The 21,772-nt window shown below is 49.2% G+C and overlaps 3 protein-coding genes across 3 annotated transcripts in view; 2 read left to right on the plus strand and 1 right to left on the minus strand.

Annotated features, from left to right (window-relative positions):
- LOC144738312 (interferon-induced very large GTPase 1-like) overlaps positions 1–21,772 on the plus strand; it is a 127,341-nt gene that overhangs the window by 29,920 nt on the left and 75,649 nt on the right. The gene's annotated exons all lie outside the window — the stretch shown is intronic.
- On the plus strand, positions 887–6,635 carry LOC144738326 (uncharacterized). The gene is made up of 2 exons (XM_078621353.1): positions 887–2,704; positions 6,522–6,635. Exons 1-2 carry the CDS (start codon positions 1,406–1,408, stop codon positions 6,534–6,536), a joined length of 1,314 nt encoding a protein of 437 aa, XP_078477479.1. The 5' UTR covers positions 887–1,405; the 3' UTR covers positions 6,537–6,635.
- On the minus strand, positions 14,205–17,222 carry LOC144738317 (interferon-induced very large GTPase 1-like; the record flags this gene model as incomplete). Its single annotated transcript, XM_078621327.1, is given in 2 exon segments — positions 14,205–14,443; positions 14,445–17,222. Coding segments are annotated over 2 exon segments (2,880 nt in total), but the record flags the coding sequence as incomplete, so codon positions are not given.

Raw genomic sequence — 21,772 nt, forward strand, 5'->3', positions numbered from 1 at the left:
ATCAATTCTAGATTTGAAGCTTTCGTGACTGCAAGGATTCACACTCTTAGTTTTTTCGGTAAAGTCACGAAAGGTAAAAAATGTAATTAAAATTAATAAAAATAAAATAATTAAAATCACGACGTTTCGGAGGCAACACAAGTCTCCGTCATCAGGTGGGACCGTCACAGCCAGATTTGCTGTATCAAGTGAGGCAGGGATTCCAAGATGCAAGCTCTTAAGTACCAGTTAAGGGGGGGAGGGGCTTATTAGAATGTGGTAGCCAATGAATGGTACGTATTGGAATGGGGGGGGCGAAAAGAGAGGACGAGGTGTACGTGGACCTGTTTGTGCACATGCGAATCAAACTCGAGTCGCGCTGTTCAAACCACAGCGCCACCATTCTCCTCCAAATACACAGACTCACACACACTCATATAAATCGTGTTTATTATCATCATATTGGAGTTTATTCATACAAGATATATGTCAGATATATTTCAAAGTACCGTGCGATTGAACAAATAACTCCAGAATCGCAATTACCCAAGTTACATAGACCAGTAATACCCCACAGACGAAATTAACTACTGCATATCAAGATAAATTAAATCATTGGCATCATGAACAACAAAATCAGATGCATGACACCATTAAGTCATGTTAAGTCAGACATCTAAACACTACGTTAAAGCATCAAAATGTATTGCAATTTAAGAAAACTAGCATAGACAGTCACGTGATTATACACAATTACAATTCACCACGCTTACATAATGTTAGTAATCATCACGGGACTAACCTCATTACAAGTGATGTCAGTTGTCACGATGCGATTCGAAACACTGCTTGAGATTTGTCGATCACAATCACAATCTTGCATGGTGACAGGGCCATGTTCATGGAAACTTATGTAGTGACATAAGAAGGGAGGGGCTGCTGGGGGCTCTGGGTTCCCAGGTGGGTCCAGACGCTTAAGCCTCTGGGCGCCAGGCGTTGAGTTCCCAGGGGGTCCAGACGCTTAATCCCCTTGGCGCCGCCAAAGGGGGGGGCTGTGTGTGCTCTGTGGGATATCTGGGGGCGCACACGGCCCCACCCCTCGTTGTACCAGGCATAAAAGGAGAGCTCCCTGGACGATCGGGGCCCAGTTGTAACTCAAGACCCAAGACCCACGACCAGCCATCTGAAGACCCGGGGATGCTGTGAGAGCCAGCGCTGGGACTCTGGAACTCCCGACTCTACGACCTTGTGAGGGCGAGTTCCGGAGCGTAGCCAGAGTAGAGTATCTAGGCTGTGTAGCTAGGCTGTGTACCTAGGCTGTAACAGAGTATCAGGACTGTTGGACTGTTGGAGTGTTGTATTGTAATAAAGAAGTTACCTCTACAAGTGTCTCCGGAACCTGTTACATTTGGCGTCAGAAGTGGCAATGGAGACAAGAAGTAAGCCACGTACCTTCAGTCCTGACGGCGATGTTGAGGAGCAAGCGGCGACGGGGCAGCCAACTCGGGCCGACAGCGACGCTGCACCGCCGGCTCAGCAGTCGTCCACCATACCTGCCGATCTTCCTCCAGCGTCGGGAGCAGCAATGGAGGAAACGCTGCTTCGCCTCACCGAGCTGCTCCACGCCACCGTCTCCATCCTGGACGACATGCGTCGCTCACAGGCGGAGACAGCAGGGAGAGAGGAGGCGCAGCGGCCGCACCATCCCGCCGGCTCCCACACAAAGATGGCGGCCGTTCCCGCCGCAAATACATCCGGGTGTGTCGTCACTTCTGCGGGGGGAGCAGTGGCCGCTGGGAGCGACGTCACTTCCGGGCCCAGCGTGGGCCAACCCGATGACGCCGCGTCATCAGCGCTGCGTCCCTCACCGCCGGGTGACAGCGCTGCGAACGCGAAGCCAGCTTCAGCCGGGTTGCCAGGCAACGAAAGCTTGGCTCACGTCCAGCAACGCCTGCCGGCACTCAAGGCATTTTCTTCAGAGGGGGGTGAGTGGGCAGCGTTCGAACGCCGGTTCGTCTCTCTTATAGAGACGTCCGGCTGGTCGGAGTATGAAGCGCTCCAAGGCCTCCCGGCCATGCTCGACGACGACTCCCTCGCAGCACTCCTTACTGTGCCACGCGCAAAACGTGCCACGCTCACGGATGCCCTTCATCAGATGCGGCTGATTTATGGACCCCCATCCGAAGCACGTCACCGCTTCGATGCGAGGAGGAAGAAGGCCTCCGAGTCGGCGATGGGGTACCGCAGCGCGCTGCTGGCCATGGCGAAGGTTGCCTACCCTCGCATGGATGAAGACGCTGTGGAGTCACTCGTGCTGCAGAAGCTCATGAGCTTGGCCCGCCAGCTTCGAGTTGCCATGCCGACAGCCGACGACGACGACGACTTCACGTCGCTACGTGCTGCCAGGTGCATCCAAGCACACCTACATTGCGATGAGGACACGACCATCGCCGCCTGCGCAGGCCCACCTGATGCACAAGCCTATGACGTGCATTCGGGGCCTCATCAGGCCTTCGCAGCAACAGAAAATCGCGGATCGTCCAACTGGCGATCCCAGCGAGATCACCACCAGCGGGACCGGCCAACCTCGCGCCAGGACGGAGCGTCCATCGTCTGCCACAACTGTGGCCTTCGGGGCCATGTGGCGTCCGGCTGCCGGGTCCCCCGACGCCGGACTTCAGGACCTCCGGCGCCTCGGCCACCACCGTATCCTCGGCATACCCAGGCGAGTCACGACACCTCGCACTCTCGGCCCCCACTTACAACAAGCACGCACCCTCACACCACACAGGGGGGTCATGCTTCTGAGGAGGGGGATTCGGGCCCATCATTGAACAACCGGGCGCTCGGACCGGGTCAATGGTCCGAGTTGGCCCATAGGGTCGTTGCCGCTGCGGCAGGGTCCTCTGCCGTAGTGGGTTCCATCGAGGGCGTTGATGTTCGTATGTTGATCGATACGGGTGCGTCGGCGACCATCATTTCAGACATAATTTATAACATTTTGCCCGATATATGCCGTCCCTTGCAGCCAGTTGATGTGCCATGCTATGCCGCAAATGGGGGTTCGTTGGGCATCACCGGACGGATCAATGCTCAGATCCGCATTGCTGACGTCCAATTAGTTGGGCCCATTTTGGTCTCATCAACCCTCGCCGTTCCGTGCCTCCTCGGAACAGATTTCTTGGGGAAGATGCCCATTAAAATTCTCATTAACAAAGGGTGTATTGAGCTCCCCTCCGGCCGACGCATGGCCTTCCTACCCACACCCACTCGGTTGCACTCCGCATCTACGACGGTGCAGGCGTTGGCGGCGTGCACAATTCACATTCCTCCTGGCTCTCAGATGTTAGTTCCCCTCCGGTTTCGTAAACCCCTTGATTACGACGCGTTCATGGGGGGTGCTGTGATCGGGCCTTCGCGTTCAGCTGAGCGGGTGTCGGACCTCGTGTGTGCACAAACGCTCGTGCGAAGCGACCACGACCCCTTTATCCAGGTCCTTAACGCGGGATTGGAAACGGCCGTTATCTGTCAGGGAATGGTGCTTGCTCACGCGACGCCAGCCCCGCCAGAAGATGTGATCGTGGGTCACGTAGGGGGCGAGTTCTCTTCCGTTGCCAAGCCAGGTCCTGACACAGGATGGCTCGACGCGCTTTGCTCCACTTCTGCCGATTTGTCACCATTACAACATGCTAAATTACGCACGCTGCTGAGCGATTTCGCCGACGTTTTCAGTCAAAGCAAATTCGACATTGGCTGCACTAAATTGCTAAGCCACCACATCGACACGGGTGATGCCGCTCCAATTCGTCAAAACCCATTCCGGTTGAGCCCGGCCGAAAAGGAACATGTACGGGTGGCCGTCAACGATATGTTGGCGGCCGATGTCATTGCGCCATCAAATAGCCCATGGGGGGCGCCGATCGTTCTTGTTAAGAAGCACGACGGGAGCCTCCGCTTTTGTGTTGACTTCAGGAAACTTAATAAGATTTCGGTGGCCGACGCCTACCCGCTTCCCAGGATGGACGAGTCGCTCGATGCCTTAGCAGGTGCGCATTACTTCTCCACCTTGGATCTCCTCTCGGGGTTTTGGCAGCTACCCCTTGATGACGCATCCAAACCAAAGACGGCCTTTCGCACGCCGCAGGGACTGTTCCAATTCAACAGACTTCCCATGGGTCTTCACTCGGCCCCGGCGACGTTCCAGCGCCTGATGGAGCTGGTCCTCGCTGGGCTCCAGTGGGATTCTTGCCTAATCTACCTCGACGATGTAATCGTGTTCAGCAAAACTTTTGATGAACACCTCACGCGATTGAAGGCAGTTTTCCTTAAAATGCGAGCGGCTAACCTCAAATTCAAACCGCAAAAATGCCACCTCATGAGGGATTCGGTTCGTTATTTGGGCCATATTGTCAGCCGCTCGGGAATTGCCACGGACCCCGAAAAGACAAATTGCGTGCGCTCATGGCCAACTCCTACCTCTGTTGGGGAGGTGCGGAGTTTTATCGGCTTCGCCTCATATTATCGACGATTTGTTGCGGGATTCGCATCTATTGCGAAGCCCCTCCACGCATTAACGGCCAAAGGGGTCAAATTCCGATGGGGAGAGTTAGAACAGGCATCATTCAATGCCGTCCGAAAAGCACTGGTCGATGCTCCTACCCTGTCTTATCCAGATTTTACCACTCCGTTCATTCTGGATACAGACGCCAGCAACACCGGAATTGGAGGGGTGCTGTCGCAAATTGTCAATGGAGTGGAGCGCGTCGTCGCCTATGGCAGCAGGGTGCTGTCGCCCGCGGAGCAACGTTACTGCGTGACGCGCCGCGAATTGCTTGCTATCGTTTTTTTCATAAAGCAGTACAGGCCATACGTGTATGGCAGGCATTTCACAGTACGCTCCGACCACGCGGCGCTACAATACGCCTTGCGAGTGGACCAACCATCTGGACAGCTCTCGCGTTGGCTCGAGATCCTCCAGGACTTTGCGTTCACTGTCATTTACCGCAAGGGGATTCAACACGGGAACGCCGACGGGTTGTCGCGACTGCCGAACAATGGGCGCTGTGCTTGTTTTTTGGGTGCGGGGCGTTGTAGGCAGCCTGACGGGGTACCGCCCCCATCCCTTGCGGCCGCGGCCGGGGATGGGGTCGGGGACCACGGGGCTCCCTCCACGCAAGTTCCGCAGGACGCATTGCTGGGCCTCGGGTTGGACGACTGGGGACGTCTTCAGATGGAAGACGTCTCCCTCCTCAAATTGAGACGCCGCGCTAGGGATGCCGAGGGTCACAGGGGGCAGGGGGGCCCCGTATCATATGTCATCCGGGAAGGCGTCCTCATGCATTGGGATGGGGGGTCCCAATCCCACACATTGGTGGTGCCCACCTCCCTGCGGGGGCGACTTGTGTGGGAAACCCACAGTCGCCTCTTGCACTTGGGTGTTCAGAAAACACTAGCTAAAATCCAATTGGAATTTTTCTGGCCGGGCATGGCAAACGATGTGGCTGACCTTGTGCAAGGTTGCACAGAATGTGCACGGCGGAAACCACCTGCTAGGCCGTCCTGCCCGCCGCTCCAATCCATTAAAGTTTCCCGGGTCAATGAGATCGTCGCATTGGATATTTTGGGTCCGTTTCCCGCTACTCCTCGGGGTAATAAGTACCTTTTGGTTGGGGTCGAATATTTTACCCGATGGGCCATGGCCTGGCCACTCCCCAACCAGTCTGCAGCAGCCATTACAGAGGCCTTTTTCCAGGGCTACGTCCTGGACAAGGGTGCTCCCGAACGCCTGCTGACCGACCAAGGGAAAAATTTCTCTTCCACCCTGTTGCGGGATGTGTGCAACCTGCTAGGGACACACAAAATTCGCACCTCGCCATATCACCCCCAGACTGACGGTATGGTCGAGCGATTACATAGGACACTTACCTCCATGCTAAGCCACCAGGTGTCTGAGTCACAGACTGATTGGGATCTCCACATACCTGGTGTCTTGGCCGCCTATAGAATGGCGCCCCATGCTGCCACGGGGTACTCGCCATTCTATCTAATGTATGGTAGGGAGGTTTGCCCCCCAATCGACGTACAATTGCACATTAAACAGCCCGCACCTAAGGCTAAGATTGCCGACCACATCCGTGCTAATGTGCGTCGTCTCGTAGATGCCCGGGAGGCTGCTCAAAATAACTCAGAAGCCCGTCAGCTTGCCAACGAGCGGTTGCGGAATCTCCGCACATCCCGCCACGTTTGGGTAGAAGGGGACCGCGCCTGGCTCCACTGCCCGCAGGTACCATTGGCTACTTCCTCAAAACTGCTTAAGCCTTGGAGAGGGCCGGTTGTTATTATTCGCGTTCTCCGCCCGCAGTGTGTCAGGATCCAGCATGGCAAGCGACGTTGGTTCGTGCACCCGTCACGTCTAAAACCTTACATTCAACCCTACACACCTCCTTCACATCTCCGGGGCCGAGAGCGCGACATGTCTGACGAGTCGCGCCGCGATGATGCTGCTTCTAACTCTCGGGCAGGTCCCGCTGCCCCGCCCTCAGGTGCCTTGGGAATGAAATCCGCCACGGCCGACCCAGCGGGAACAAGCTTGCCCGCGGGATCAGCGACCCAGGACACAAGCGCAACAGCGGGTCGTCGGTCCCCTCCTGCCTCCGTCGCGACCGATGGACCTGCCACTCGGACTCGCTCAAAACTCAAACGATTTTCATGACCCCCGCCCACGAACTCTCGTCCCAACGCGACGCCACTCACTTTTCCATCATGTATAGTGGGCGATTGGGGCGTGCGTTCATCCTGCATATATGTGTTTATACAGTGTTGTTCTGCATCGGTGACCACAGGAGGGGGAGAGGCGCTTTCTTCTCATTTTTTTTCTTGATTTGTCACACACTCATTCTGATGGTTAACAAATAATTTCTTGTACAATTGTATTTTTTTTTGACAGCCGGGTCGGCTGGAGGCTACGTAGAGGGGGGTAATGTAGTGACATAAGAAGGGAGGGGCTGCTGGGGGCTCTGGGTTCCCAGGTGGGTCCAGACGCTTAAGCCTCTGGGCGCCAGGCGTTGAGTTCCCAGGGGGTCCAGACGCTTAATCCCCTTGGCGCCGCCAAAGGGGGGGGCTGTGTGTGCTCTGTGGGATATCTGGGGGCGCACACGGCCCCACCCCTCGTTGTACCAGGCATAAAAGGAGAGCTCCCTGGACGATCGGGGCCCAGTTGTAACTCAAGACCCAAGACCCACGACCAGCCATCTGAAGACCCGGGGATGCTGTGAGAGCCAGCGCTGGGACTCTGGAACTCCCGACTCTACGACCTTGTGAGGGCGAGTTCCGGAGCGTAGCCAGAGTAGAGTATCTAGGCTGTGTAGCTAGGCTGTGTACCTAGGCTGTAACAGAGTATCAGGACTGTTGGACTGTTGGAGTGTTGTATTGTAATAAAGAAGTTACCTCTACAAGTGTCTCCGGAACCTGTTACACTTATTTAGATTGTTTTCAATAAAAGTGGCAAAGTTTTTTTCTCTCAAACGAGATGACGATGATAATAATATCCAATCAGCACCTCGTATCAATTTTGCAACCTTAAGCCAGCAGTGTAACCTCTATTCCAATGGCAGAAGCTTGTAACTGAATGTGGCAAAGTGGTGAAAATTTTATGCAATCTGGAAAAAAGACACCACAATTACTCCTTTTGAAATATGTAATAAGTGTATGACAATGGAGTTTATATTTGTACAGAGCCTAAATGCAACCGCATCTCAAGACGTAGTACAACACAATACTACACGTGCATCATGGGGTGAAAGGAAGGTGTGAGTATTTACTCGTCTTGTTTGTGTCATTATGAACGGGACAATCAGGAATGGGAACCTTCAGATTTTGACATAAACTGGCTACACATTACAAATGTTACAATGGCACGTTTTCATAATTGCTAAGCTATGCAATGCCCTGCAGTAAAGTTATAATTACAATGCAGGCTCCTATGTTTTCACTTCGCATCTTGTAGGACTACGTTCATATATTTTGATCATATCTCAGAAAATGAGCAGGTTAAGCCTGGATAGCGCTTAAATGATCAATCACGATGTTTGAGGTTTGTGGCTGTAGTGTGGTCATCAGAGAGCAAGTATGTTCACGTAACATTCAGATAACGAAGTAATTTTTGCAATTTGCTCATGCCTGGGATGCTGAAACACGAGAAGTCTGAGCTACTCAGTAACATTTCTGAGCGCTTTGTTCCAATTTGGCAACGTGGAAGTGGTTTCCTCACGAAGCAATCCGAGATCTAAAGTCCCATCCCTATGTTAACTAATCTCAACATTCATCAACATTATCTCTATCGACTAACTGACATTATCTATGACAATGTATTGGCCAAATAGTGCCACACAATGATCAAGTTACTGCAATTCAGTCTTACGCCATTGTTTATTATGATATTTACGATGAGAGAAAACACAACAGATATACCATTTCCATTAATTGTGAATATACATCTTCTTGGTTCTTTCGGTAAAGTCACGTAGAAGGGAAGTAATAAAATAATAAAAATAAAACATAATAAAACAATTCTCACGACGTTTCGGCCACAACGCAAGCAGCCGTCCTCAGGCGAAGAATGAGAACATTATCAAGCTAGGAGCTTATATAGGTGTTGCGAGGAGGAGCGCCTTAACAAAAGAATGTGCATATGAAGAGGAATTTAGCATACCAATGGACAATGCGTAGGAGGTGGGCGGAGGGGTTTCAAAGTCCCATTATGCCCATGCATTATGCAGGATCAACAGCACCACGGGGGGGGCGCAAGGAACAGCGTTAATAAAGGAAAGGAATGTTAGTGATATGTAGCTGCATTTACCAAACAACCACGTAGAAAACCAAAGTAAAAACTACATAAAAAACTACAATATAAACTGAAACTTACTATACTCTACAATAAGCTGAGTTACTAACAACAAATAATAAATTACAATTCTACGTCGTAAGAAGTATATAATATACTTCCATCTAAACTTTATTCTCTTAGCATATACAGTACTATATACTGCCATAGATAAACCCAACATTAAATTATTCAGGCTTAGCAATCATTGGATTCAGGCTTAGCAATCATTGGAAGGACGTAATAAACCATTTCGATACACATTAGGGTGAGTTGAATAATACATAGTGTTATATTAAAATGTATAAAGTATAGGGTGGTTTACAGCAATACAGTATATAATTTAATGTTGGGTTTATCTATGGCAGTATATAGTACTGTATATGCTAAGAGAATAAAGTTTAGATGGAAGTATATTATATACTTCTTACGACGTAGAATTGTAATTTATTATTTGTTGTTAGTAACTCAGCTTATTGTAGAGTATAGTAAGTTTCAGTTTATATTGTAGTTTTTTATGTAGTTTTTACTTTGGTTTTCTACGTGGTTGTTTGGTAAATGCAGCTACATATCACTAACATTCCTTTCCTTTATTAACGCTGTTCCTTGCGCCCCCCCGTGGTGCTGTTGATCCTGCATAATGCATGGGCATAATGGGACTTTGAAACCCCTCCGCCCACCTCCTACGCATTGTCCATTGGTATGCTAAATTCCTCTTCATATGCACATTCTTTTGTTAAGGCGCTCCTCCTCGCAACACCTATATAAGCTCCTAGCTTGATAATGTTCTCATTCTTCGCCTGAGGACGGCTGCTTGCGTTGTGGCCGAAACGTCGTGAGAATTGTTTTATTATGTTTTATTATTTTATTACTTCCCTTCTACGTGACTTTACCGAAAGAACCAAGAAGATGAATCCCTGCAGTCACGAAAGCTTTAAATCGAAATTTAACCGCCTCTACGGGGAGGGTTTCCACATAACTTTGAGATCCTTCAACAAGCTCCGGGATAAGAAGGCTCAGCTAATCGAGTCTCTCACCTTTCTGAAGAGATGCCGCGACTCTAAGGTAATACCAAACGCATTTACACTAACATCTGCTGCTGTAACTTCTTCTAATGCGAAACGAATTCTGTCTAGAACTAGCTTAGCTCTTATCTCAGAGAAAATCAGACTTACGCGCACCGAACTAGATCAGTTAGACAAGACACTCTACAAATCACACTTATCTTTGAGTGCAACAATGTCCACATCGTAATTAATCGCAGTAACAGTCCTATTTCTGAAGGTTTGAAATCCGTTTTAGCTAAAGGACTAAACTTTGCAGTCACACCTAGACACATACCAGTTAATGATATAATTACTGGAGTAGATGTAGCTCTCAAGGGCTTGAGTCACATCGCTGCAGACGTAGCAAGATCTGAAATCTCTGTAACCCTCAAAAACGCTAAGATGCCAGCTAGCAACATCAGCAAAGATGAGCGTTTTGAATTAGCTCAATTAAAAAAGAGGGATGACATTGTCATCCTCTCAGCCGACAAAGGCAATGCCACTGTCATCATGGACAAAATAGAATACAACAACAAAATTCAAGAACTACTCAACGATGGCAGCTATACAAAAATTAAAAGAGACCCCACCAACAGCCTCGTCTCCAAAACCAACAACATCATTGCTGCTTCAACCGCATTAATTGATCAGACCAAACAGTTCTCGTTGAAACCTTCTGCAGCCAGGCCACCAAGATTGTACGGCTTGCCAAAGATACATAAAGAAGATACACCTCTTCGTCCCATTGTCTCTACTATCAACTCCCCCACTTACAAACTGGCTCGTTTTTTGTCCGAAATCCTACGGCCTTTCACTGGAAAAACCACCTCTGCAGTACTAAACTCTACTGACCTGGTATCGACAATCAAGGGGATTGCCCTGTCCCCAGACGACCTGCTTGTCAGTTTTGATGTGGTTTCCTTGTTCACAAAGGTGCCTGTGCCTGACACCATCGCAATCATTGAAGACTTGGTTCATCAAGGACTAAATGCTGGGGTACCCCCCCTGGTGAGACACTGCTTAACCAATACATACTTCACCTGGAATGGAACCTTCTACAAGCAAATTGAGGGCACCCCAATGGGCTCCCCCCTATCTCCGGTTGTAGCCAACATCTTCATGGAGAAATTTGAGACGGACGCCATCCAGACTGCCACTCTACGCCCGACCTTATGGAAGAGGTACGTAGACGACACTTTTGTCATCTGGCCACATGGCCGGCCTGCTCTAGACCAATTTCTCGACCACATCAATTCCATACACCCAGCCATCAGATTCACCATGGAAGTCGAAAATGATGGCAAGCTACCCTTTTTGGATGTCCTAATCAAAAGGAGACCTGATGGTTCAATGAGCCACTCTGTCTACAGGAAAGCCACCCACACGGATGCTTATCTAAAACCGGATTCCCACCACCATCCATCCCAGAAGAATTCCCTCATCAAGACTCTATATCATAGAGCCCAATGCATCTCCGACCATGAACACATTTCCAGGGAACTCAAACACGTACGCCAAGCTCTTAAGGCTAATGGTTACTCCGACTACACAATCCGCAAAGCCATCACTCCAACCATCAAGAAAGATCCTGTTGAGGAGCCTTTCAAGACCATCACCTTACCCTACATTGCTGGGGTCACAAAAAAGATCTCCAAAATCCTGATTAAACACAAGATCCAGGTCCGATTCAACACAGTACATAAAATCCGTGATCTGGTACCATCTGTAAAAGATGTGATTCCAGACATACAGTACTCTGGCGTCTACAAACTAAGTTGCCTCTGTGGTAGCAGTTACATTGGGGAAACCAAACGACACGTCTCAGACCGCATTCGTGAACATAAAGCTGATCTAAAACACGGTAGGACAAACACCTCAGCCGTGGCAGACCACTGTTACAACTCAGTGGGCTCACATGACATTGACTTCTCCAAGACGGAGGTTCTCTGCAAGCCATCTGGCTATCATGAGAGATTCGTTCATGAGGCGATTCACATATACAAACACAGAGACAATTTTAACCGAGAAGATGGATTCAGGCTTAGCAATCATTGGAAGGACGTAATAAACCATTTCGATACACATTAGGGTGAGTTGAATAATACATAGTGTTATATTAAAATGTATAAAGTATAGGGTGGTTTACAGCAATACAGTATATAATTTAATGTTGGGTTTATCTATGGCAGTATATAGTACTGTATATGCTAAGAGAATAAAGTTTAGATGGAAGTATATTATATACTTCTTACGACGTAGAATTGTAATTTATTATTTGTTGTTAGTAACTCAGCTTATTGTAGAGTATAGTAAGTTTCAGTTTATATTGTAGTTTTTTATGTAGTTTTTACTTTGGTTTTCTACGTGGTTGTTTGGTAAATGCAGCTACATATCACTAACATTCCTTTCCTTTATTAACGCTGTTCCTTGCGCCCCCCCGTGGTGCTGTTGATCCTGCATAATGCATGGGCATAATGGGACTTTGAAACCCCTCCGCCCACCTCCTACGCATTGTCCATTGGTATGCTAAATTCCTCTTCATATGCACATTCTTTTGTTAAGGCGCTCCTCCTCGCAACACCTATATAAGCTCCTAGCTTGATAATGTTCTCATTCTTCGCCGGAGGACGGCTGCTTGCGTTGTGGCCGAAACGTCGTGAGAATTGTTTTATTATGTTTTATTTTTATTATTTTATTACTTCCCTTCTACGTGACTTTACCGAAAGAACCAAGAAGATGAATCCCTGCAGTCACGAAAGCTTTAAATCGAAATGTGAATATACACTTAAGGTACCGTTGTCTAATTATAGAGATTCAGTGGGCTACTGTAGAAAAAAGTATTTATAAAACACAAAGGTAAAAGACAAACTGAGTTCAAATTGAGCAATTGTTCCCATTTGTTAACGTATCAATAGTGTTCAAAATTACTTTTTCTGCAAGTCTGCAATTGCCTCTTCCTTTGTAATTGTTGTCCAGCCCTCTGGAATGGTACCATCGCCTATAAACTTCATTTTGTAAAGCTTCTCCAGGTCGGACTTAAATCTGCAGATAAACCATTTCCAATATGGCTGTACGGTTAAGTCTGGCGTGATACTCCAACTTGCATATTTTGGTACTGCTGTACGATAATCCTTATATGGTATTGTTTTACCGTTTTTTGAAAGCCCAAACCGGCCATCACTAGCAACTGAACTCGTACAAATATCAATCGCTAAATTATCTGTTCCACGTTGATGCCACCCTGTAACTGCCTGTGGCCGATGAATCTGAACGCTGTGGTCCTCGTCATGATTGGGCATCGTGTTTGTGCAGATGGCTTTACAGAATGGGCACTGCACCCAGCACCCACCCATCTGGTCACAGAGCATGTCATGCGGTGTGTTCCTTACGTCTTCTAAATCATTTAAGGATGCTTTAGAATATTGTTTGTTCAACTGTGCCACCATGGTTGTCATTGCTGTGGTTAGTTCTTCTCTAAAGTAGCCGATGTCATTTACATCTTTGTAGTCAGCTCTAACCAGACTGTGCCTTGGGCCACATATTTTGTCACCAAGCTGTTTACTAAACTCATCCAGCCACGATGATGCATCGCCTTTGGTTTTCTGGACAGCTGTTGTTGCATCAGTAATCGCTTTAAAAACATAGTTTTTGAAAAGCTCAAGGCATGATCGTAATATTTCACGAATTGTTTTATTTTCGTTTGCTGAGCAATATTCTTCAACACGTTCTTTAATGTAGCTTTGAAAATATTGCTTTGGTTTCTGAATATATTCAATGAATTCTTGAAAATCTTCTCTTCCTGCTAAATGTATCATGATGTACTTTTCTAAATTTGATCGATTGCCATTGAATGCCGGACAATTTGACGTCATTTTGCTTGCAATGTCAAGGCTGGCTTTGTCACAGACTGCCTGGTGCACGAATGTTTAGTGTTTTCTGCACAAAGTGTCAGCAAAGATGGTGGTGTCTGTTGCTCCTTTACATCGAATCTTAAAGCTGTTAAAGTAATCTTCTTTCTTGCTGTTGAGGTATATTAGAGGATCGCTTGCCCTCTGGAAATCATTCTGTATTTTCTGAAACCTCCTTTCAGCATTGGCCAAAATGTGTATTACTAAATCTAGCTTATACCTATTTGTGAGCTTCACTGTTACATTGCGTTTAGAAGCTGTATCATGTATACCAGCATCTACAACTGTCAGCACAGATTGTATTACTTCATGTATATTGGTTTCATTGTAACCAAGCTTCCGTTGCTCAAGATCTTTAAAAAAAATCACGGCTGCATTTTCTGCATCCTCTTTTATTTTGTCAACAATTTCAATATCTTGTCGATTAGTGTACCATAAATTCTTTAACTTATTCAATACACCTCGTTTATTATTCACAACATGTTCTTGAGGATGAAACATGAACACTTCATTTGCATGCATGTTCGTCAATTTAGTGAATAAATCTTTTTCACCTTTAAAATGTTCTTGCAGTGCTTTTTGTGCATGTCGTCTAAATTCCACTTTTCTAGGTGGGGTAATGCTTTTTTTCACTTCATCTGTCCATTCTTCCCACATCTGATCGAACTCTTTCTCCAATCGGATATCTTTCCGTTCGGTAGTTTTCAGTTTTGAAGCCAAATCCTTGCTCTTCTCCATCAGTTGATCCTCATAGCGTGATCTATTTTGATCTAGCTTGATCCGAGCACTCTTTTGCTTCATCAGATCGGTGCATTTTTTGTAAGTATCAGTCACAAGCTCATCCTTAATTGTTTCAAATCTCTTTACGAAGTTAGCTTTCCATTGACTCAACAATTCAGTATCATCTGCATTGAAATGTGTTTCAATTTGTTTGCTGATCTCGTTGTATTTTGGCAAAACCGTTTGCTCAACGCTTGACCGAGTCAAAGCATACGTTGTGTCTGTACTGTTGTTAATGATAGTATGCTGCTTATTCTCCTCTTGAATAAAATGACGCCTCAGGCTCCAGGTCCATTTCCCATACATTTCTTCCAGTTTGCTATATTCTGCGATCTCTAGGGTGTTCTTGAAGCTAAACACAAAGTTTTCTGCGAGCAAGGCCGTCCATAGATCCTGAATGCGTGTTTTGAACTCAGATATCTTCAAGACGTTGCGTTCTCGTTTAGAAATGTTGAGTAATATTTCTTTAAGATCTTGAACATTTTGGCAGTAGCTTGGATTTGGCGGAGCCATTGGAGGATTTCCCTCCCAAAGATGAGCGAAGTAATGGATATGGGAGTCCTCGTCACACCTGATCACCTCGTCAAAGGAATCAACATCGCACTGCTCCTGCTCCGCGGCCAAGCTCGTCATCCCATCGAGTTTCATCTTAAGGCGTATCCTGCCATCTTCGTTATTGTCTTGAGCGATCACATCTCCTGCGTTTTGATGGACAAACACGCAGCTCGGTGACAACTTCACCCGCTTCATTCGCAGAAACGCCTGCACAGCGATCTGTAGAATGTCTTGCATCTCTGATGGATTCTCTCCAAAAATGTTGATCACAGTCGCGTTGCCAAGGCCGATCACAAACGTAGCCAGCTCATTGTCATGAGTGGGTGACGTATTTGATAGCTCTGGGGCTCGGAGCCCTTCTGTGTCGACTATCAACACAAAGTCAAATCCCAGCTCTGTGGTTAACTCTTCCTCCACCTTCACCAACTGCATGTAGACGCCTCGGGTGCATCTCCCAGCACCCACAGTTAACTGGAGACCGAACATGGCATTCAGCAGCGTGGACTTGCCACTGCTTTGTATACCCAGGATGGAGAGGACAAACAGAGTTTTGTCTCCGATTTTCTCAATCACTTTGTCCAAAACTGAGCTGATCCAAGAGAGAGGGACATGCGAGGCATCACCGTCGATGAGTTCAAGAGGGAACCCAGAGAGCATCAAATCTGCTGCGATGCCTGGGAAAGCAGCTGAGCGTTTGTCAGTGCCGTGCGGTGTCTGTGACGCTTTGTAGATCTGGCCAACTTCCCTGAAAAGGTGATCGATTCCAAAATAAGAGGCATCACGTTTTTGTGATATTTTTTGCAGCTCTGCTTGTTTTATAACCAGTAAACTACTATAATTTTTTTCTCTCTTGGACTTGACCATTTCTCTCCGAGCCTTGTCATACTGCAGATTAAGTTTTGATAAGGACTCTGCAGACAGCCTATCTAAATATAGTTTTAGCCAATGCAGGAAGTATTTTTTTACTGTGTCTGGCTGATGCTGCAGAATTTCAATCAATGTTCTCATTACATGATTGAGAGGAAATGCTTTGACATACTGGGCTCTAAGTAGTGATTGTTTTTCCATTGAAATGTTGTCCCTATATTCCTCAATGCTTTGGTCAACTTTACATCTCAAGCGAGTTAATTCTTTGTCTTTCTTGCACCATTCATGCCACAATTTACCTTGAAGAGGCAGAAAAGTCTCCTTCATTGAAGACAGTGGCTTTTCCTTGAGAAGACTCTGTAAAATGTCTGCCATAAACTTTCCTTCTTCACAATCCTCATCGTCTTCATCAACTGTGAAGCCGTGCCGTCTGGCAGTGTTTGAGCAATCATCGAGGTTGATAATTTGTGTTATATTGGGCAACAGAGAATTGAGAGTTAACTTCAATTCATCAATTAAATGTGCATCATTTCTGTTCTTAACAGCAATTTTCACTTTTGCCCCTGAATTTCCACCCTCGATTCTCTCTTGGTCAGCGCAAAGGCAAACAAGAGGCTTTGGAGAAGTCAGACATTCTTGCAAAATGATTTTCGCTTCATCATTGTGATCACGATCTGACATCAGTATCACATTTATAGAGGATATCTCGTGCAGAAATTGCACCTGTTTTCTGTGCCGTCTCGCATCTCCGTGCAGATTTGTGAACGCGATGCAGTCATTGAAGACGTCGTCATCCCTCCCACCTGGAAAGTACCAGGCGACCTCTGTGACTCCTTTCATTAGGAGACCATTCCTGCTGCTGCCTTTGCAGTGCCGATGAAAGAAAACGTCATGTCTTTGCTTACTGAGCAGAGAGTTCAACATCTGAGATTTCGATGTGGGCGATTCACCAAATCTTATGAAGGACACTAGAGGAGTGTCTGCGTTAACAATCTCACAGCTTTTGGTTTGCAGGGTGTTAGTAGATGTGTCACGGCGTCTCCAGCTCTTGTTAATCTGTCGGAATGCCCAAAGAGGGAATTCTATTTCTGAGCCACAAGGATTTGGAACTAAAAGCGGCAGTGCAAACTGGCAAAGTGAGAGTTTGGTGTAAATGTAATGTAGTAACTCCACGGGAGACGACTTCACGGGTAACACACTCTTTATTTTATCAAACTTGGTTACAGGTGACTAACACCTACTTTGTATCTCGGGTGACAAACACCCACTTAGCTACTTGGCGACTAACGCCCACTGAGCTACTCGGATGACCAACATCCACTTAGTACTCGGGTGACAAACACCCACTTAGCTACTTGGCGACTAACGCCCACTGAGCTACTCGGATGACCAACATCCACTTAGTACTCGGGTGACAAACACCCACTTAGCTACTTGGCGACTAACGCCCACTGAGCTACTCGGATGACCAACATCCTCTTAGCTACTTGGCGACTAACGCCACTGAGCTACTCGGATGACCAACATCCACTTAGTACTCGGGTGACAAACACCCACTTAGCTACTTGGCGACTAACGCCCACTGAGCTACTCGGATGACCAACATCCACTTAGCTACTCGGCGACTAACGCCACTGAGCTACTCGGATGACCAACATCCACTTAGCTACTCGGCGACTAACGCCACTGAGCTACTCGGCTTCACTAGGTCTTCAGCTCCGTCTTCGGGTCTTCAACTGGGTAACTCTCCCCGAGTGCTCTCACGCGTCCCCCTTTATACCCCACCTGCGGACGTCGCTGCGAGCACCCACTTATTCGACCAATCACCGGGTGCTGGCTACGATCCTCTTTTCCCACATCTCATCGTGCCTCACCACTCACTCCGCGCCGCCTCGTCATCTGTCACTCCCGGCGCGCGCGTCCACACCACGCCCACAACGCGTGCCCAACCCCGCACCCCGCGCCGCCCCGTGATCCATCACTGTCACAGTCGGCGCACGTCAATACCACCACTACATCACCCCCTACCACATAGCTCGCAGCCGCCCCGGCTGCTACAAAAATTACAAACCCTCCCTGTGTGCCCCGTAACACAACACAACAACAAGAACAACAACTAAGCTAACAACACAACACGACGCGAACACCACCATCCGCAACCCTCAACCAATGCCACCGCGACAACAGAACAATATATACAAACCGGCGAGTGACAATAGCAATGTGTATACAAAAAAAAAATAAATGGAAAATTTTTTTTTTTCTTTCGACTCGTGCAGTGTCCCCTTTTCTTCCGAGCGTCCCTACAACGGGACATTACCCCGGCAGAGGGGAACACCGGGCGAGCTCGGTGTAGAGCAAAAAAACGTCTTCATGAAAATTGTTGAGACCTAGCCCGAGTCCGCCTTGCCGGTCCGTCGTACGGCACCAGACGCGGTTGAACGTCCGGTGGTGCCGGCGGTTCAGGAAGACATCGGCCAGGCATCGAGGACTCGTGCGTGCCCCGGGGTTCAGGCTCTCGACGGTCAGCAGCCGTCAAGCCCGAGGCACCTGGGGGTGGGTCAGGTGGAGACACGTGAGGAGCAGCCTGCGACACCTCCCTCCCCGAGTCGACGGTCACATCACACGCCCGGTCGTCACGGCACAGAACGGGGTCACACGGTGCCGCATAGGGCTTCAGTCGGGAGGGGTGCACATACCAACGGCGTTTCCCCCATTTAATCTGTATACTCTGGGGTCGTGCAACCCGCACAATTTCCACCGGTCCCCTCCAAGGTCTCAACAACTTGGGGGACGTAGCCAACGGTGCATGTGGACAATGCAGCCAGGCCTTATCGCCTGGTTTCCAATCATGCGTATGCACCCTCCGCTCATGCAATTTCTCGTTTGCAATTTGCCGCGACCGCGAATTCAACCTTGCCGCCTCCCGCGCTTCAGTCAATTTGGCGATATTAAATTTGATGTGGTCTGCCAATTTAGATTTTGCACGTGGCTGGGAAATCCCCAGTTGGACGTCCATGGCCGGATCGGCCTCCCGCCCATACATAAGAAAAAATGGGGAAAACCCCGTCGCCGCATGAGGGGCCATTCGATAGGCCGCGAGTACCCCCGGCACCTGTAAGTCCCAATCAACCTGATCGTCGCAGACCTGTTGGCACAACATAGACGTAATCGTCCTGTTCAGACGCTCAACCATCCCGTCAGTCTGCGGGTGGTAGGGGGAAGTACGCACTTTCTTTGTACCCAACAGGTCGCACACCTCGCGCAACAAAACGCTCGAAAAATTCTTCCCTTGATCCGTCAGCAAGCGTTCGGGGGCGCCCTTGTCCAACACATAACCCTGGACAAAGGCGTCCGCCACCGCCGCAGCCGACTGGTTGGCGAGCGGCCATGCCATAGGCCATCGGGTGAAGTATTCCACGCCAACCAGCAGGAACCTATTTCCCCTTGGTGTAACCGGAAAGGGCCCCAAGATGTCCAACGCTACCAATTCTTTTATACGCGAAACCTGAATGGATTGCAGCGGTGGATTAGCTGCCAATGGTGGCGGTTTCCTTTTGGCGCACCCTACGCATCCCTTAAGAATATTCGCCACGTCGTTACCCATCCCCGGCCAATAATAGTCTCGCTGGATTAGGGCGAGCGTTTTGTGAAAACCCAGATGCATGAGCCGTTCATGAGCTGCCAGAACAACCCTACCCCGCATAGCAACAGGCACCACGAGCACGTGACGCCGGGACATGTTGTCCCACCTCATCAACAGGCCCTGTCTGCACACCCAGGAACCGACCCGCGCCTCCCCTTGTTCGGGAGCGCCAACTTTCCGACGCAGCGTAAGTAGGGAGCTGTCGGACATCTGGAGGCGGCCCCACTCAATGAGGGGCAACGACAACAGCGAATCCCTCCCCGTGGGGGCGTCCTCTCCCGGGGTGTCAGTGGCGGCGAGCGCAACTCCCGGGGTGCCGGCGACCGGGGGTTTGCACCGCGCTGATCCCAACAAACATGTGCAGTCCGTGCACGGCGGCAACCGCGACAAGGCGTCCGCGTTTGAGTGCCGCAACCCCTTGCGGTAAATCGTCGTGAATTGGTAGTCTTGAAGGACCTCCAACCATCGGGACAATTGGCCCGATGGCTGCGCCACGCGCATAGCGTATTGTAGAGCCGCATGGTCCGTCCGGACCGTAAAATGACGGCCGTAAAGATACGGCCTGAATTGCTGTGTAAAAAACACAATGGCTAACAATTCACGACGAGTTACGCAATAGCGTTGTTCTGCGGGGGAAAGAACCCTACTACCGTAGGCGACCACCCGTTCAACCCCCCCGACCAACTGTGAGAGCACCCCCCCGATACCCGTATTGCTGGCGTCCGTGTCAAGCAAAAACGGTTGTGTGAAATCGGGGTAACACAAGGGGGGAGCCCGCACCAAAGCGTCACGGAGGGAGCAGAACGCATCCTCCTCCTCTGCCCCCCAGTGAAACCTCACACCCTTAGCCGTCAAAGCGTGCAGGGGCTTGGCTATGGTGGCAAATTGCTTGACAAAACGACGGTAATAGGAGGCAAAACCAATGAAACTACGAACCTCCGTGACCGAGGTTGGCGTTGGCCATGAGCTGACGCAATGCGTCTTAGCAGGGTCCGTCGAGATCCCTGAACGACTCACGATATGGCCCAAATACCTGACCGATTCCCGAAGCAGAAAACATTTAGCCGGTTTAAATTTTAGCTTAGCGGAACGCATCCTGAGGAACACCGCTCTCAGTCGCTGGAGGTGCTCCTCGAAAGTCCGACTAAAGACGATAATATCGTCAAGATAAATCAAACAGGTATCCCATTGGAGGCCCGACAAAACCAATTCCATGAGTCTCTGGAACGTGGCGGGAGCGGAATGTAAGCCCATGGGCAAACGGTTGAATTCAAAAAGGCCCCCAGGTGTCCGGAAAGCAGTTTTAGGTTTAGACTCGTTATCGAGTGGCAATTGCCAAAATCCAGAAAGCAGATCGAGTGTGGAAAAAAACTGCGCTCCCGCCAAGGCATCCAGCGACTCATCCATCCTGGGGAGCGGATACGCATCCGCCATCGAGATTTTGTTTAAGCGGCGGAAATCGACACAAAACCGCAAGGACCCGTCCTGTTTCTTTACTAGGACAATAGGAGCACCCCACGGACTAGAAGAGGGCGAAATGATATCGGCCGCCAACATATCATTAACCGCCGATTGCACATGTTCCTTCTCGGCCGGGCTGAGCCGGAAGGGATTCTGACGAATAGGGGCCGCGTCCCCTGTAGCTATGTGGTGGCGCAACAGGTCAGTGCAGCCGATATCGTACTTATGTTTGCTGAACACGTCAGCAAACTCGATGAGCAAACCCCTCAATGCTCCCAATTGCACCCCGGACAAGTTAGCAGAACCCGCACACAGCGAGTCCAACCACTCAGTCCCCTCATCACTTTGAGGATGCGACTCGACAGTAAAATCTGCTTGAGCCACGAGCCGTTCCTCAACGGGCAGCGGCGCGGCGTGAGCCAGCACCGTTCCCTGCGCAATTACGGCCGGCCGCGACCCCGTATTCAGGACCATTACGAACGGCTCACTGTCCCCTCTCACCACGGTTTGAGCAACCGCTAAGTCGAGGCCCTTACTGGCTCTGTTTGACGGCCCCAACAGCACCCCCTGTGCCTCCGCACCCACCTCGAGTGGCTTCCTGAACCGAAGGGGTACTAACATTTGCGATCCCGGGGGTACCCGTACAGTG

This window comes from Lampetra planeri, chromosome 81, assembly GCF_965212315.1.
Source record: "Lampetra planeri chromosome 81, kcLamPlan1.2.h2, whole genome shotgun sequence".
Classification (NCBI taxonomy): Eukaryota; Metazoa; Chordata; class Hyperoartia; order Petromyzontiformes; family Petromyzontidae; genus Lampetra; species Lampetra planeri.